General features: G+C 41.2%; 1 protein-coding gene across 2 annotated transcripts in view; it reads left to right on the forward strand.

The window, feature by feature from the left end:
* Positions 1 to 4,809: 4,809 nt before the first annotated feature.
* The window catches only part of SH2D4B (SH2 domain containing 4B), a 102,569-nt gene continuing 91,596 nt past the window's right edge, over positions 4,810 to 15,782 (forward strand). Inside the window, exons 1-2 of one of the 2 annotated variants that reach the window (XM_075610157.1) lie at positions 4,810 to 5,064; positions 13,446 to 13,450. In XM_075610157.1, the coding sequence (XP_075466272.1) occupies positions 4,892 to 5,064; positions 13,446 to 13,450 (178 nt within the window). In that variant the 5' untranslated portion in view covers positions 4,810 to 4,891. Of the gene's footprint in view, positions 5,076 to 13,445; positions 13,451 to 15,782 lie in introns of both variants that reach the window. The other variant, XM_075610156.1, reaches the window with a different exon arrangement.

Consider the following 15,782-nt stretch of genomic DNA (forward strand, 5'->3'; position numbering starts at 1 on the left):
TGGGCACCCTGGTTCAAGAGATACTTAATGGTGAAGTTACAGGGATTACTTTCTGGGTTTCAATGGGGATTTAAATGACCGTCCAATAGGAATCATAAACCCATGACGTTACTGCTTCCTATTGGTCCACGAGACCTGAGAGATAACATGGAATTTTGAATCCCCTGAAGGGAGATTTAAATCCGGCAACATGACTATTATGTGTCTCTGGAACTGGAGGAGGGGTGGTTTCTCCAGATCTGCAACTTACTCTGGGGTACCCTCCGGTTTCCATCCTGTAAAAAAAAAAAAAGAGGGGGCAATAAAAAAAGAGCTGGCGGGAGTGCTGCTTTAATGTGTCTTCTCTTGCTGGCATCTCTCGGTGGCGGGGAGCAGTTTTACAGACCAACGTTCCCTGGCCCGTATCTTTCCCAATAAGTTCTGAATTCCTTTACTGCATCAGTATGTAACACCTGTCCTGGGAGACAGGTGCCATGGATTTACTATACATTCAGTGAATAAGGATCGCCTCATGTTTCTCCTAAGCCTGCCCCTAGCTGAAGGGCACGCAATCTTTGAATCTTTGCTGTAGTACCTTGTTGATACCTCACATACAGTATACTGCATTAGAAAGATGAAATATCCCCCTCAAGTTGCCTCCTTCCTTTCACTGTGTACTGTACGTGTTCAAATCAGAACCTTTCATCTTTCCCGAGTCATTTTTTGTTTTTATTTTATAACGGGAAACATTTTCCTCTAAGGGGACAATATTAATGTGAAACCTCTTTATTTCACACAATGCGTTCCAGTCACCGGTGATGGGGCATCATTTGCGCTCTCTAATCTGCATCTCCACCTTACTTTACCGCACCTTGTTTATGCTACATCACACTATAGATGCATATTTTTAAGTTCTAGGTTTTTATAAGTATACCATGGCTGCCTTTTTCTTTCAGAGGAAGTAATATATGTGTGGTCTATTGACAAGAGATATAGGGGTCAGTGCACTTAGCTCCGATAGAAAAAATAGCCACGTTTTTTAAATCGCCAGATTTGACAGCGTTGCTATCACGGTATGTAGAAAACCCCAAATACCTGTGATAACAACATTTGCAAAAATGGCGAGTAGCCAGCGATGAGAAGATCGCCCCTTTGACAACGGCTCACCTGGCGAGTTCTTTCTGCTGCAGAGAGAGAGAGACGCCTCAACCTGCGCAAATCTCGCCCAAAATTAAAGTTTTTACATTTAAATATTATTACTAGTGTAGATGAGCAGGGGGTCTCCGGAGCAGAACCGCGTTGATTTCAGTTTCGGGGACCCCCTGCTTCCAGAGATACAGGCGCCGTTATGGGGTTCCGATGTCTCCTATGCATTTAAATCCCACTGTCACGTGACACGGGACATTTTCATGCATAGGAGATACTGGCACCTCATAACGGGGCCTATATCTCAGGAAGTAGGGGGTTCCCGGACCTCAAATCAACGCGGTTCTGCTCCAGAGACCCAGTGCTCATCTACACTAGTATTAAAATTTATATTAAAATATGTAATAACCACCGATACACAACCCACCCATTGTGCCCCCACATAAAACCATTATTTATTTATTTTAATACAGGATTGATAACAGAGGCCGGTGGTCCTCAGGTAGTCCCCGTGGGTCTCTGTGGGCCCTAGGGTGGTCATCGTGAGTGTCCATGGACCACCAGGTGATCCCTGTGGGTGTCCAAGGGCCCCACAAGGGGTCCCTAGATGATCCCTGCAGGTGTCTGGGGGACCCCGGGTCATCCCCATTAGTGTCTGGGGACCCTCGGGTGGTTCCCACTGGTGTCTTGGGGCCCTCGGGTGGTTCCCACAGGTATCTGGGAACGTTCCCATGGGTGTCTGGGTGCCCTCAGGTGGTTCCCATGGGTGTCTGGGGGCCCCACAAGGGTCCCCAGGTGGTCCCTGTGGGTGTCCGGGGTTCCTCGGGTGGTCCCCGTTGGTGTCCGGGGGTCCTTGGGTGGTGCCCGCGGGTCCCTACGATGTTGTAAAATAAATAAAGAAGGCATACATTTCTTGACGTCACTGTTTTGTAGTTAGAGCGTTTTTTTTTGTATGTTTAAACCTTTTTCTTTATTTTAAACCTTTTTAAGGTAGGCGAATGAGGACAACAAGGATCAAGCGCAAATACCGTTTAAAATGAAATAAAACAAAGTGGCCACACTGGTGAATGTGAGAAAGAAAGAGGTATAAATACAGTCCTTTGATGGGTGCTGCTCCTAGGAGGGATTCAATCCAGGTCCATAAGGATAGTATGAGCAGAAGGTCAGGAGCGCACTCACATCCAGGGGCATAAACTGTACCCTGAGATTTGCTATGTTTTGTACTTTCTTGCTCCCTATTGGCTCCCAGAACCTTCATTTATGTAACCATCTCACTCTGCCTGGTGTTTGCGATCCCTGTTTATCCCTCTTTGTACCCTGACAATTTTTAAGAGCACTCTTATTTCCTGTGTTTTCTAAAATAAAACACAGAATTAGAAAATGGGGATGAGAAGGGATTGCACCTTTAAAGCATCATTTCCCCAAAGAATGAAAATTAAAAGATAGATGATGTCACTGTTTTTTTGGTTTGCCTTCCTCTGGATCAATAAGTAAGTATAGATGTAGGATTAAGTATCTGTTGTCTAAATTTAGCATAGGTTGAACTTGATGGACGTAAGTCTTTTTTCAACCTCATCTACTACGTAACTACGTAACTATGATGAAGATGAAGATGATGATGATGATGATCTGATACTTGCTTTTCATTGCTAGTTTTTACTATGTTTATTTTTTTACAGACATCTGCTGTGACCCAAGAAACCTCTGTTGTCTCAGTGTGCTTTGAGTGGCATCAGCCATTTGAACTTCCCTGGGAGGAACTGTAGCTTTGCAGCAGCTGATCTCTCGAGAATGCAACTACTGAATATATGAAGGGTGGCATGGCCAAAGACAGCAGCAAAATTCCTTCACAGTGGTGAAACAAAGGACACATTTACTTTTAACTGTGACAAGAGCAGAGAGCGGCTTCAATATATAAAGACAGATTCCATAATTATACTGCACCGCAGATAGAGGGTATAGCCTTGTAGCTAGTGATATTAGAGCATGGTATAATGATAACATAAAGTACTGCTTTCTCAGGCTTTGTTACAGAAAGGTACCTCCTTAACTGATGCTCTGGAAACTTTACCACATATGTAGCTACCTGCTTGTAACGAGTATCAAATGCTGACTGACAGAACTATTACCCAGAATGATGGCTCCTTTGGAAACATAAGATTAATGTGCAGTCTGATGCTGAATTATCTCTCCTCTCTCGATTAACCCCTGTGTTCCTGGTACAGTCTTCTCCAAATGGGTAGCCCCACTGGGCTTAAACATACTTAGACTGACCTACATGCTTGTCCACATGTACTTCTAGATTGCATCCTTAATCCATCATGATTTTATACTTCATCGTGAAGTCTAGATTTCCATTTGGAATAAATCTGGTTGTCAGAGGTATTAATAGAGAGTAAATATTTGTGGGGCCATCGTTCGGATAGGGTATATCTCACGTGCAGTGTTCTGGTAGGTGTATTTTCCTTGGAACACTTGTTGCAAGTTGTGATATATTTAATTGTCCAATATGATAGCTCTTTATAACTATAATTACCCATGGACTCTCGAGATCTCACAATGTGGTCTGTGAGGTCCTGTGGTCACATGTGTCTGCAGCCATCAGTTTGGGTCCTAGGCTACAACTTTCAGCAAACCTCAGTTTAATAAAATAACTAATTTAAAACTCTCTGTTCTCTGCATAGTTTTATATTATGTATTTGTTCTTTTGCCACAGATATCTGTAATCTTGGTATGAGCTCCCTGACAGTCCTTTATGAATTAAAGATTATATTATATTGTTTTTTATAGTGTAGTTATGTATGAAGTCTAAATTTGAAAAGCTGGCAAAATACAAAAGAAATAGTAACATAGTGTTTTTTTAATCGCTTAACTTCTATTATTTAACAATCAGTTGAAACTATGCAGTAATACAATATATTAAAATAATTTACAAATAGAATAGCATTCAGAAATTGTCAAAAACAAATATATGGAGTGACAAAAATGCATGGGATTATATTTACTGAAAAAAAGGTACTTGAGACACAAATCAAGATGTTCAAAAAGATGTATTATACATGAAAGAATAGAAAAAATGGAGCAATGTCTTGGTTCCAATGTGGACCTTCTTCAGGGTTATGTAATTATACGTGAAAAATTGTTATGTTATTTCCCTTTAAAATATTTGTTGTCTATCCATGTGTATTACAGGCTGCTCCAGCAGAAGAGGGGTTAATAAATGAAGAGTGAAACCTCATACCCCAAAGCCAAGCATAAACCTGCCCTGTGTTGTAATCAAATGGCACTCACAACAAAACCAAGCCTCCCCGTCTCTCACCAGAGATCAATTCCCAAAGGGGAGCAGCTGTGACATGGATATTACCGGTGTAGCTGTTACTTTTAACCATGACATCACTCAAAACATTGTTATCCTGAGCACACACACGGCTACAAAGCCAGATCTAAATCAACCATAACAGAGTGTCATAGTCACTGTGTTCCATTGCTGTGTCTTTTAAGAGTTCTCACTGCCTCTCAAGACCTACCTATTGTGTGTCTGCCCAGCAGCTGTTATTTTAGGCTCTCCTACAACATCCTATTATCTTATGGTCCTGGGCTTGTTTGGGTCTTACACTTGCCAACCTGCTTGCTATTGTAACCGACATGTACTCTCCAAATGTATTTTCCTCCCATCGATCATGAGAAAGGAAGTATGAAGCTGCTATTGTGGTGGTGGGAATGAGTTTGATTGTGTGAGGATCACGGTGTTACACTTCCAACCACCATGCTGCAGCAAATTCTGCGGAACATGTACATTGACCCAGATCTTCTGGCCGAACTGAATGAGGAACAGAAGCAGATCCTCTTCTACAAGATGAGGGAGGAGCAGACTAGGCGCTGGAGTGAATGGGATGCAAATTTGGACAAAGTGGAGTCCAAGATGAAAATCAAAGCCAAGTTCCAGCACAGTAAGTGCTTTTCTAACAACCCTAAATAGAGCCAGCTGAAACATGTTATTGGAAACGCTGTGAGCCCTGTGCATGCTGAAAGCTTATATTCCGCAGCAGTGCTTTTATACAAGGGTTCAAAGGAACCATTGGGTTCCCTGCAATTTTCAGGTCATTTGAAAATGTTACCAAATACAGAAGAATTTACAATACATCTGATCTCAGACACGCTATTATAGAGGGTTGGGGTTCCTTACAATGCATCTGATCTCAGACGCGCTATTAGAGAGGGTTGGGGTTTCTTATAATGCATCTGATTTCAGACACGCTATTAGAGAGGGTTGGGGTTCCTTACAATGCATCTGATTTCAGACGCACTATTAGAGAGGGTTGGGGTTCCTTATAATGCATCTGATCTCAGACGTACTATTAGAAAGGGTTGGGGATCTGCAGATACTCACAATATAATTATAGGGTTCCTTTACAAAAAACACTGTTCTATGGGTTGGGACTCCATGTGCTTCACAACCAGGCCTATTCTTCTTCAGTGAAAGAGCTCCTTTGATTGTGGTACTGTGTGTACCTTAACATTTTTGATTTTTTTGGGTCCAATAAATAAGAATATTTGAAGCCCATGCTGCAATTGCACCATTCCGGAGCTCAAAGCTCCCCCCTAAGTGGAGCATGGCTAAATTGTGTTATATTATGATGCAATCAATATATCTGCAACACCAAAATATTCCTTCCATAAAAGTTGTGCAAAACAGAGATGATCGTGATTGTAGTTGGATTGTAAAATCAATTCATGCAGGTAAATGGCAGGTCTAATTAGGGTCACATTATGCAGATACACAAAGCAAGTCTGCAAGTGCATTTATGGGCTGCATGTTTAATTATTGCAAATGATGTGGGCATGGCGCTTCTAATGAGGTTGGAAGAGGTTACTTCTGTGCGATTTCACATGTAACAGAGAGAACATACTTTTACAAATCACAAGGTTCGCAAGGAAATGTAATGGCGGAATATTTTTTGTAGCGCTGCCAATACATCTCATTGTGACAGGCAAAGGTGTTCACTCTTGAATGTTCAAAGACAGGAGTAACTAACTCCAGTTCTCAAGAGCCACCATCAGGTCAGTTTTTCAGGATATCCCTGCTTCAGCACTGGTGGCTCAATCAGTGGTTCAGAGTTTGACTGAGGCACCAGTGCTGAAGCAGGGATATCCTAAAAACCTGACCAGTCGATGGCCCTTGAGGACTGGAGTTGGCCACTCGTCTCCAAGAGAATACAATTCAGTACCATGGACAGCAACCATTTTTCACATCGCAAAAGTGATTACAATGGGAAGGCATGTGGAAGAACATACAGTACCTTAATACCTTATTCCACTTGGGAAAAGGTGCTCGTAATTACCTTGACTGTGCTTAGAAAGACAAGCTTCAGAAAGACAATGAGTCATTAATTTTAATTGTAGAAAGATATCCTTTTATTCAAAAGACAAAAATACAGCAATTAAGTGTTTGAAATGTCAGAAAAACAACCTTCCCTCATCTCTGTACAGCCCCTTTGGTTCTGGTTTGGATTAGTTTCTCATTGAATTTCTCATACAATTTTTTTGAATGTGGATCTCTCTCACTTTTATCTGACTTCACTTATCTTGACAGCCAAATGGCAGTTTAAAATAACCCCGCCCCACAATTTTCTAACAATGAGGTTTTTTGCTCCTAATGGCTTTGATAAGCTTCAATTCTCGGAATGAAAATGCAGCAATTAGATCAATGGCTCACAATATCACTGTTTTCCTCTTTGAATAGCTAGTCCAACTTTGCAACTACACGACTGGAAAATTGGATGCAGACATAGCAGAGCGATTTTCTGAAGGCCTCTTATTCAGAAGAAGGCATGCAAGAATAACATGTTCAAAGTAGCACAGCATATTTGATTAATCTGTGAAAGTTATGCTTCATTACATCTACCCTTCCCAACAAGTCTATTACTGCCACAACAAGAGTAAGAAAATGTATTTCAGCCCAGTACAGTATATACCAGAGTATCACATGTTATCAATATGTACATGCATGTTTAAAGTGAGAAATATCACGCGCATGCACAGTCATAAGTAATTTATTATCTTGTCAGAGGGGCCAGGAAAACATTGCTGAGTACTCAGTAATCCTTATTCATGCTTACATTAAGAATATGCTTTAATTATTTAGCTATTCCTCCCCTTTCACACTTTTCAAAGAGACAAAATGGATAGAATGTACCTCCATGGAGAGAATGTACTTGCATGCACAGCTTGCAGAACATGCCCAAGTCTGTAACTTTCTTGCCTGATTTACCCATATTCTAATTACATAAATCTTAGAAACTTTCTCAATTAGACAAAAAGCAAGGGGCCCAATAATTGGGAACCACAATGGAAACCTACTTAAAGAAAATCTATTCAGCACTAGGTTTACGAGATTGCTACAGAATATGTATCATTGCAAGTGCTGACATTGTTTTCACTTGGAAAAATTGAGGTGCATGAAGTTACAGCCAAGGGAATGTAAAAACAGGACATGTTATCAAGATGACTAGCAATCGCCATGTGGGGTTTTCCAATTACTTTGTTGGAAACCAGTTTAAATATAAGCAGTGCTGTCAGCAGTGGGGCAATGAGTGAACATGGGCTAATACAGTCATCATGCCAATAGGATGATGTGTTTTAAATCTTGGAGACAAGTGGAGTAGTAGACAACTAAAAAAGTAAGAACATGTAAGCTCAGTGCTCAAAGTCAACAAAATGAAACCTCTGAGTTCAATTAGATTGTAAGCTCTTCGGAGCAGGGACTCCTTTTCCTAAATGTTACTTTTAAGTCTGAGGCACTTCTCCCCTTTGTGTTAGTTATATCTTATTATTTATATGATTGTAACTATTACTGCTGTGAAGCGCTAAGTACATTAATGGCGCTATACAAATAAAGACATACATACAGTTCGTAATGAGCAAATTCACTGATATACTGGCACCTCGTGGAGAAAGGATGTCAAATACTTTACTTTCACCACATTTCTTGTGTGGGGGAAGTTTGTATTTCTATGAAAATGAACATATTGCAGTGTATATTGCCACATACTGTACCTGTAATAACCCGCAAACCCCTTGCAGTGGTAAAGCAATAGCTGCCATTATTGCTGCCAGATGATGCTCCTCTCTCTATTTGAACATATCAGAGGCAGCTTATCTCTTGTTATTACTCCCATTCTTATTTTGTAATTTTCATCCTGTTCAGTAGTAGAGAAGCCACCGAAGTATTGCAGCGCAGAGGCACTCACCACCACCATATTTGTTTTAGTTCTAAAATGAAAACAAGTTATTTTGAAATGTACTGTATAGGAGTATAACTGTGCAATACATTCTCCCTTCAACCAGTTGAAGATAATACTGGTTCTAGAAGTAGTTAATAATGGTTAAGTCACACCTTTGGGGACTACTATTGCAGTTAAGAGGTTAACGGCCGTAATAAGTTAGATTTGTGGCCTCCCTCAAGTTGCTTCCCTTCCCATCATGTGATATAGGATGACTATGCAGAAGGGATTGCCACTTCCTTGTATATCTTGTGACCCATGATGTCACCATAGGGAGATACAAGGGTATAGCTCCACCCTATATTCTAGAAACAGGTTCTTCAGAGTTCAGATTGGGATCCTCACTGTGAGTCCTGTAAATAGGTTTGTGTGTATAGCTAAGTGTATTAAGAAGTGTCATGTCACTGTTTGTTGTTTTCAGCTAGGACACGTGCCATTTAAGTAAGTGCTAGTAGTAATGGTCCGAGACTGTTCTCTTTATTGAAAAGGAGGAAGCATGCTTATAGTAAGGAGTTCTCGACATAGTAACTTTGGAGTATGTTGGAATCGGCCCAAATGGAAGGTCCCTAGTGCAATCCTGATCACATAGGTATGGAAGAAGTATACAGTACACAGTTTGCGGGTTGCTGAACCCGAAGCCCAAAGTGTACTCCATGAATGGCCAATGCAATATGGGGCTTTACTGACTCTATACTAGAGACTGCAAATTTAACCCTTACTATGGGTAACAAGCCAAGTACCTTCCTAGCATAGGAGTGAGAGCTACAAAGGGGATGGAGTTCAGAGTATTATGTTCTGCCACAAGTTTGTGTCAAGTGAAATGTATTTTTATGTTATAGCATCTGTTGTACAAAGTGCTTTCTGACAAGTGGGCCTAGGGAGGATTTGTCCCCAGGATTTATACACCTAGTTTGGCATAGGTTTTGAATGTCAGAGAATCAATATGCAACCCAAATGTTAAATTAGAGTCAAACCATATGCCCAGATATTTAAAACTAGTGACAGGGGCTAGAATAGTGTTAGAGTTGGTTCTGATCTGTAGCTCTGTCGTTTTTAGCTTTAAAAATGTAGCCTTCATCCCAAATACCATTTACAGTTTTATCTGTGTTTGAAAACAATTTGTTTTGGGAAATACAGTTTAAAAGTCTTGAAAAAACAGATTGAAGTACATGGTGAAGATCAGAGAGGCTTAGGCTGTGTGCATAGAAGATTTTCTGTGACCTGCATACATATACATTGAAGCTCCTTTACAAGCTGTAGGTAAATCATTAATGAAGACTGAAAAGAGTAGGGTATGTCACTACCTGTGGAGCCTTATAGATGGATGTCAAATAAAACACCTTTTATGTTTTACAAAAGTTCCTGGCGTCCATCCTTATTCTATCTGCTTATTCACACACACGAGAGACTGAGCTATGCAATGCATATAGTCAATCTGATGTAACCTCCTTTGGAGCCAAGTAGGAGGGTTACATATATACACATATTTATTAATGTTCTAGATTCGAGGCATCACTGGAAAGTCCCATTTGTGGACGTTTGACTTGGTTATAAGGAGTGCTCCTTTCTTCCTGTTTTCCTATCTTATAGATATGACATATCTGCTCATTTTTACACTTTGTTTCCTAACTAATGCGGCTACCTTTCCCCTGACCTCAGATGGAAGGATAATCTGTCAATACCACCAAAATGGATCAAGATGAGTGCTGTGCACTCGCAAATATTTAATGGAAATATCATTACTGATTGTAGACTGACAAAACACAGAGCGCCGTTAATAATCAGCAGATAATAATACTGAGTGTTTAGCAAGCTCCTACACTTATTCCGATTACACATTATAAGACAGAGCTACTACACAACAAAGCAAGTTCCTGACACCACTGCAAATGGAACAGATGTACAGCATCGCTGCAGGTGTATCCGCTGACAGCTATTTGGGTGCACATGCTGTATGAGGATCTAATTTCCCTCATCTGAGAACTAACGAGATGCTCAATAACTTGTTTTGTTGTCAGATATCACTGGGGATGTAGCCAGGCACAGGCTTGGGGTGGAAGCTTATTGTTTCGTCACATTTAGGATGGAAGCTTATCTTCTTTGCTGTACGTTGTAAAATCAACGGCAACGATGATTGTCCTCGAAGGTCTGACTGTCGCTATAAAACCGTGGAAGGCCTCTTAAGTGGTGAAAAGGTTCACTCACAATAGGAGAATTCATTAAGCTTTACTACCTATATAATAGTTGTTGTATTCATTTATATTAAAGCATAAGCACTTAGGGTTTGTGGATTTTTTTTTTACCCAGGTTGTTTGCTGTGATGTTGTGCGTACGTACTCAATGAACAAGCAATATTTTATTTAACATGCTAAAGCACCGAAACTGCAATGTTTAAGATCATTCTGCATTTTGGATATCATAAGTTTTAAGTGAGTACAGGCATACCCCGCATTAACGTACGCAATGGGACCAGAGCATGTATGTACAGTAAAGTGAAAATGTACTTAAAGTGAAGCACTACCTTTTTCCCACGTATTGAAGCATGTACTGTACTGCAATCATCATATACAAGCATAACTGATGTAAATAACGCATTTGTAACAGGCTCTATAGTCTCCCCGCTTGCGCACAGCTTCGGTACAGGTAGGGAGCTAGTATTGCTGTTCAGGACGTGCTGACAGGCGCATGCGTGAGCTGCCGTTTGCCTATTGGGCGATATGTCCTTACTCGCGAGTGTACTTAAAGTGAGTGTCCTTAAACCGGGGTATGCCAGTAATGGACTTGGCATATTGTGGGTATATAAATGGAACATATTACAGCAAAGGAATGCATGAGGATTGCACGGGGAGATACTTATTCACCAGCCAATATCCACAATAATACTGCATGTCAGTAAAAGGATATTGAGTACTTTCCAGGTTGTGAAAATTCCTTATTAAATCCAAACGGCTTAAATGGACTTTGTCAATGTTACTTTAATGCGTTCTTCACTCTGAACTCCTAGGTCAGAGTTCACTTGACCTCATCTTGATTTTGTAACCTTTCATTTAAATACAACCACAATTCCAGCAAGCCCTTACACCACACACACACACACACACACACACACACACACACACACACACACACACACACACACACACACACACACACACACACACACACACACACACACACACACACACACACACACACACACACGTGTGTGTGTATGTATGTATGTATATATATATATGTATATATATAATGTCAAAAGGAGTGTTACTGAGGGTAGCCAAATGTATACAACAAAAGACAAATCTACCCAATGCTACAGTACATCCAATGTAACAAAATACATAGTTAAATACTTTAATGTTAGTGTTCTCATGAGTAAGGGTCATTTAGTTAAACCCTTTGGCCAAAGCGTTATAAGCCTGCAGCAACTTCACGGCATGACCAGTATGCAGGTCCTAACACTACCTTTCACTTAAATAAAAACATTTATTTGCTGGCCCCCTGCCAGCAAATAGTTAATATCATTTTAGAATGTATTAAATATGGTTAAAAAAATCACTAGCTTTGTATCATCCTCTTCACTCAGGTAGGTGATTAAAGCCCTAGTAAATCCAGTTTGCTTTAACTGGAGTATTTGGTGTCTGACACATATTGGCTCACAAGCTTTGTCTTCAAACCACAATAAGAAAATGCAATCTAATCAACATTTTCACCACCAGGAGACTATCCCATTTCCTGCATACAAAAGAGCCAAGGGGAAATTTAGGTGCTGTAAAATAATCATAGCGATGGAAACGAAAGGTGAATATTTAATGCAGGCAGCAGGAAGTCAGTTCAAAGAGTCATGCCCTGGAGCAATACTTACCGGCATGTGGAAAATATCACACAATGTGGAGCCTGGGTGTGGGAGGGAGTTGAATGTGTGGTGCTTTTATGAGAGGTAAATATTCTCAGCATAGATAAGTTTGCCAGCAGGGGTTGGGAGCTTGCAGAGCAGATATGTTCTTATGTTTTTAAAACCATTTGATTTTCTTTTTAAAATCTATTTTTTAAACATTTCTCCTATATATTTAATCATATGACAACAATTTATCCCGTGAGAGGATTAGGGCTATTGATGTACCATAATAATAATAGCATGTTCTTGTATAGCGCTGCTAATTTTTACGTAGCGCTTTACAGAGACATTTTGCAGCAACATTGTGGAGCTTATAATCTATGTTTTTGGTTACATCGATGTAAAGTTATTAAGGTTTAGGGTGCTGGCCATCAATTTTCGCTGCTGAGTTTTATTTGTATTAGTCAGCATTATGCATGCTATATCCTGGGGCAATAGGAGGAGACACGAGAAGCCTGACTAGATGCAGAGATAATAATGCTGTATCTATAAAGCAATCCACGCACCCTTTGCTTGCCGTGTACTCCCATCAGTCATAATCGGGTGATATTTCATGGGATCAGCGCACCTGTAAGACATGACACAAAGACGCTCCTCTAATGAACTCTGGAGTGGTGCCTATGAAATGTAATACCAGATAGACCACAATTGGAAATTGTCAGCGATGCCATAATTGTGAGAAGCGTGATAAATGAGGCTGCCAGGTATTCTGCTGACCCCAGCAATAAGCTGTTGCAGAGATGCAGTTACTTTCAGAACATTAATTTTAATTACTGGCAGGTATGCAGATGCAAACGAAAGCTGCTACACAAATTTATACACCACGGCTTCCACCATTCCTGCTTTGGCACTTAGATAACATTTTACTCCTCCTCTGCTTGTCAAGGATTTTCCCCTGGTGAGGGAGTGAAAAACTATCTAGTACATGGACTATCATATATTTTACTATGATTACTATGGCCTTAAGGGTTTAACTGTGTGGGCCCACATAGAGTAAAGCCTCGTTCCCATCACATGGTGTTGGGTAACGAGGCAGAATGATAGCCCCACCCTCTTCTGCCTAGTGATAGTGATGTCATGGCAGGATACATATATTGGGGGAGAGGCTTCTAGAAGGTCAGGACCCGGGAGGAGTTGAAGAGGAGGGGTCCGACTGTGAATAGTGTATATAGGTTTATACTGTAGATATGTCTAGGATAGGATAAGGATTCCCTTTATTGTGTTATAGTTAGGGACAGTGCTCTGTTTAGGTAGCGTTCCCAGGAATGGCTCCACACTACTCTAAAGGTTCACAGAGAGGCAGCCTATGCCCAGAGGGGGCTCCACAGGCTACAGCCCTATGGCATAGTCGGATCAGCCCCATCAGAGGGTCTATAGCTGACTCTCACGGAACATGCCTTATATAGAGCCTGTGACATCACATTTTAGGGTCAGATGGTACAGCTCCAATCCGATTGGACGCTGTATCATGTGCCCACCTTTTTTTTTTTTAAATGATGTGATGTCATCTCAAAGGGAGGTACGTCACATCCTTAAAACCACATGGCTACATCGCATGGTTGCTGTACCATGTGATAGGTTACATTAGTTCAAAAGGATGTGACATCACTTTAAGGTTAACTCCACCCGCAACTGCCCCGCAAGGCCTAAACACCCACCAAGGGCCAAATACTGCCTTCACCCACCCCTGCTACCCACAATAAAGATGGCACTTGTAGTTAACCCCTTAATTGCCTTAGCGGTTATCCACCAAGGTAATGAAGTTGCCTGTAAATGCATTTTTAGTGCATGGGATTCATAACGGGGGTCTTCGGTGCTGATATTAATGTGTATCACCTCCGGAGAACCCACAAATCAATCCGATGCAGGAAAAATGCAGTCCTCTCTCGCCGCCTTCTCTGCAGGTTCTCACCAGCCTCACGCCAACTTTTCCTGGCGGGACGATTTTGGGAGAAACTCGCCATTCTAGAGCCGCGACAGGCCTCCATAAGCTAATCGAGGCTACTAGAATTGCACGAGTTTCAGTAGCTGCCGATAAGTGGCTTATCACCGGTCAGCCAGTGTTTTTTTTTTGACGGCTGAAAAATTGGCGATTCATGCCTTTATCGCCCACTTATCGAGGGTTACTGAATAGCAGTAGGCATTTTGACCGATAAGTGCTCGATAAGTGGCTTATCAATGCTTATAGAATAGGCCCCACAGTGCTTAGGTAAAGGTCAAAACATCATCATCTGGTGAGAATTTATGAGCTGGGAATAAGTGAAACTGTGATTTTAAACACCCAATGTTTAAACTGGTGATGACTTTTGTGAGAGATGTCTTTTCTCTGACCATACAGCCACGGATAAGGCTCCCTAAACCTCACAGTATGAGCCAGCATATTCAGTGACTTAATACGTTATGCTGGTAGATGGTGCTGTGGCTTTTTATCTCAGACCTAACATAAATATGCAAACACATACAGACAGGCTTTACTAATCAATGTCTTGTGGTGATTGCTGAATCTCTCCTCCTTGCTAGAGGTCACTATATTATCAGGGGATCTTCTGTTTTGTTTCTTCAGCTTCCTGTGCGAGTTCCAGATTTATTCAGCAGAGTTTCCCCAGTGCGTGCAGGCTCCCTCAGCACAGTATGTAGCTGCTGCATTATAGTGAAAGCACTCAACCATACGACACTATCTCCAGAATTATTTGGGCATCTGCAACACTATTTAATACAGTTCTACATTTTGCAAAACATCGTTGACGTTTGTCACGGAATAATACGAAAGTGTTCTTATGGTGCTTGGGATCTCACATTTCAAAGGCTGTAGCAATCCGAAGCTGCAGAGGTGAGAGCCTAGTTATCAATTTATTTTTAACCCATTCATTGCCAGCAGAGCAGTGAAGTGGTTAAGGGTCAGTAAAAAAACACATGCTATGAATATTTATTAAAATAAATAAATATATATATACACACAAGCCTATAGTAGGATTTCCAAGGGGGGCATGGAAAAGTAAAGGTGGTCTCTAAACAGGACAAACAAAATACAGGGTAAGAGGCACCTTGTCTGAAAATACCACTGAGACACCTGGTGGTTACTGCTGCTGATCGCAGGAACCTAATGTTACAGTTACATAGTTACTCCCCCAGATGATTCAGCAGGTTCCATTACGGGTTAACGTAGAGGGGCTCAACTCCAGTCCTGAAGCCCCCCCCAAAAGATCAGGTCTTTTGGATATCTCTGCTTCAGCACAGGTGGCTCAACCAGTCCCTGCTTCAGCACAGGTGGCTCAATCAGAGGCTCAGTTTTTGACTGAGTCTCTGATTGAGGCACCACATGTGCTGTAGCTGGGATATCCTGAAAAACTGACCTGACGGGGGGAGCAGGGCTTGAGCACCCCTGGGTTAATGCTCCCGAATAGCGTGATCTCCCATTGAAGACACACAGTTAATGCCTGTTCTGGTGTGTTACCCCTAATAGAGCTTATTGAATGTGG

The sequence above is a fragment of the Ascaphus truei genome, chromosome 8, assembly GCF_040206685.1.
Source record: "Ascaphus truei isolate aAscTru1 chromosome 8, aAscTru1.hap1, whole genome shotgun sequence".
In the NCBI taxonomy this organism is placed as follows: Eukaryota; Metazoa; Chordata; class Amphibia; order Anura; family Ascaphidae; genus Ascaphus; species Ascaphus truei.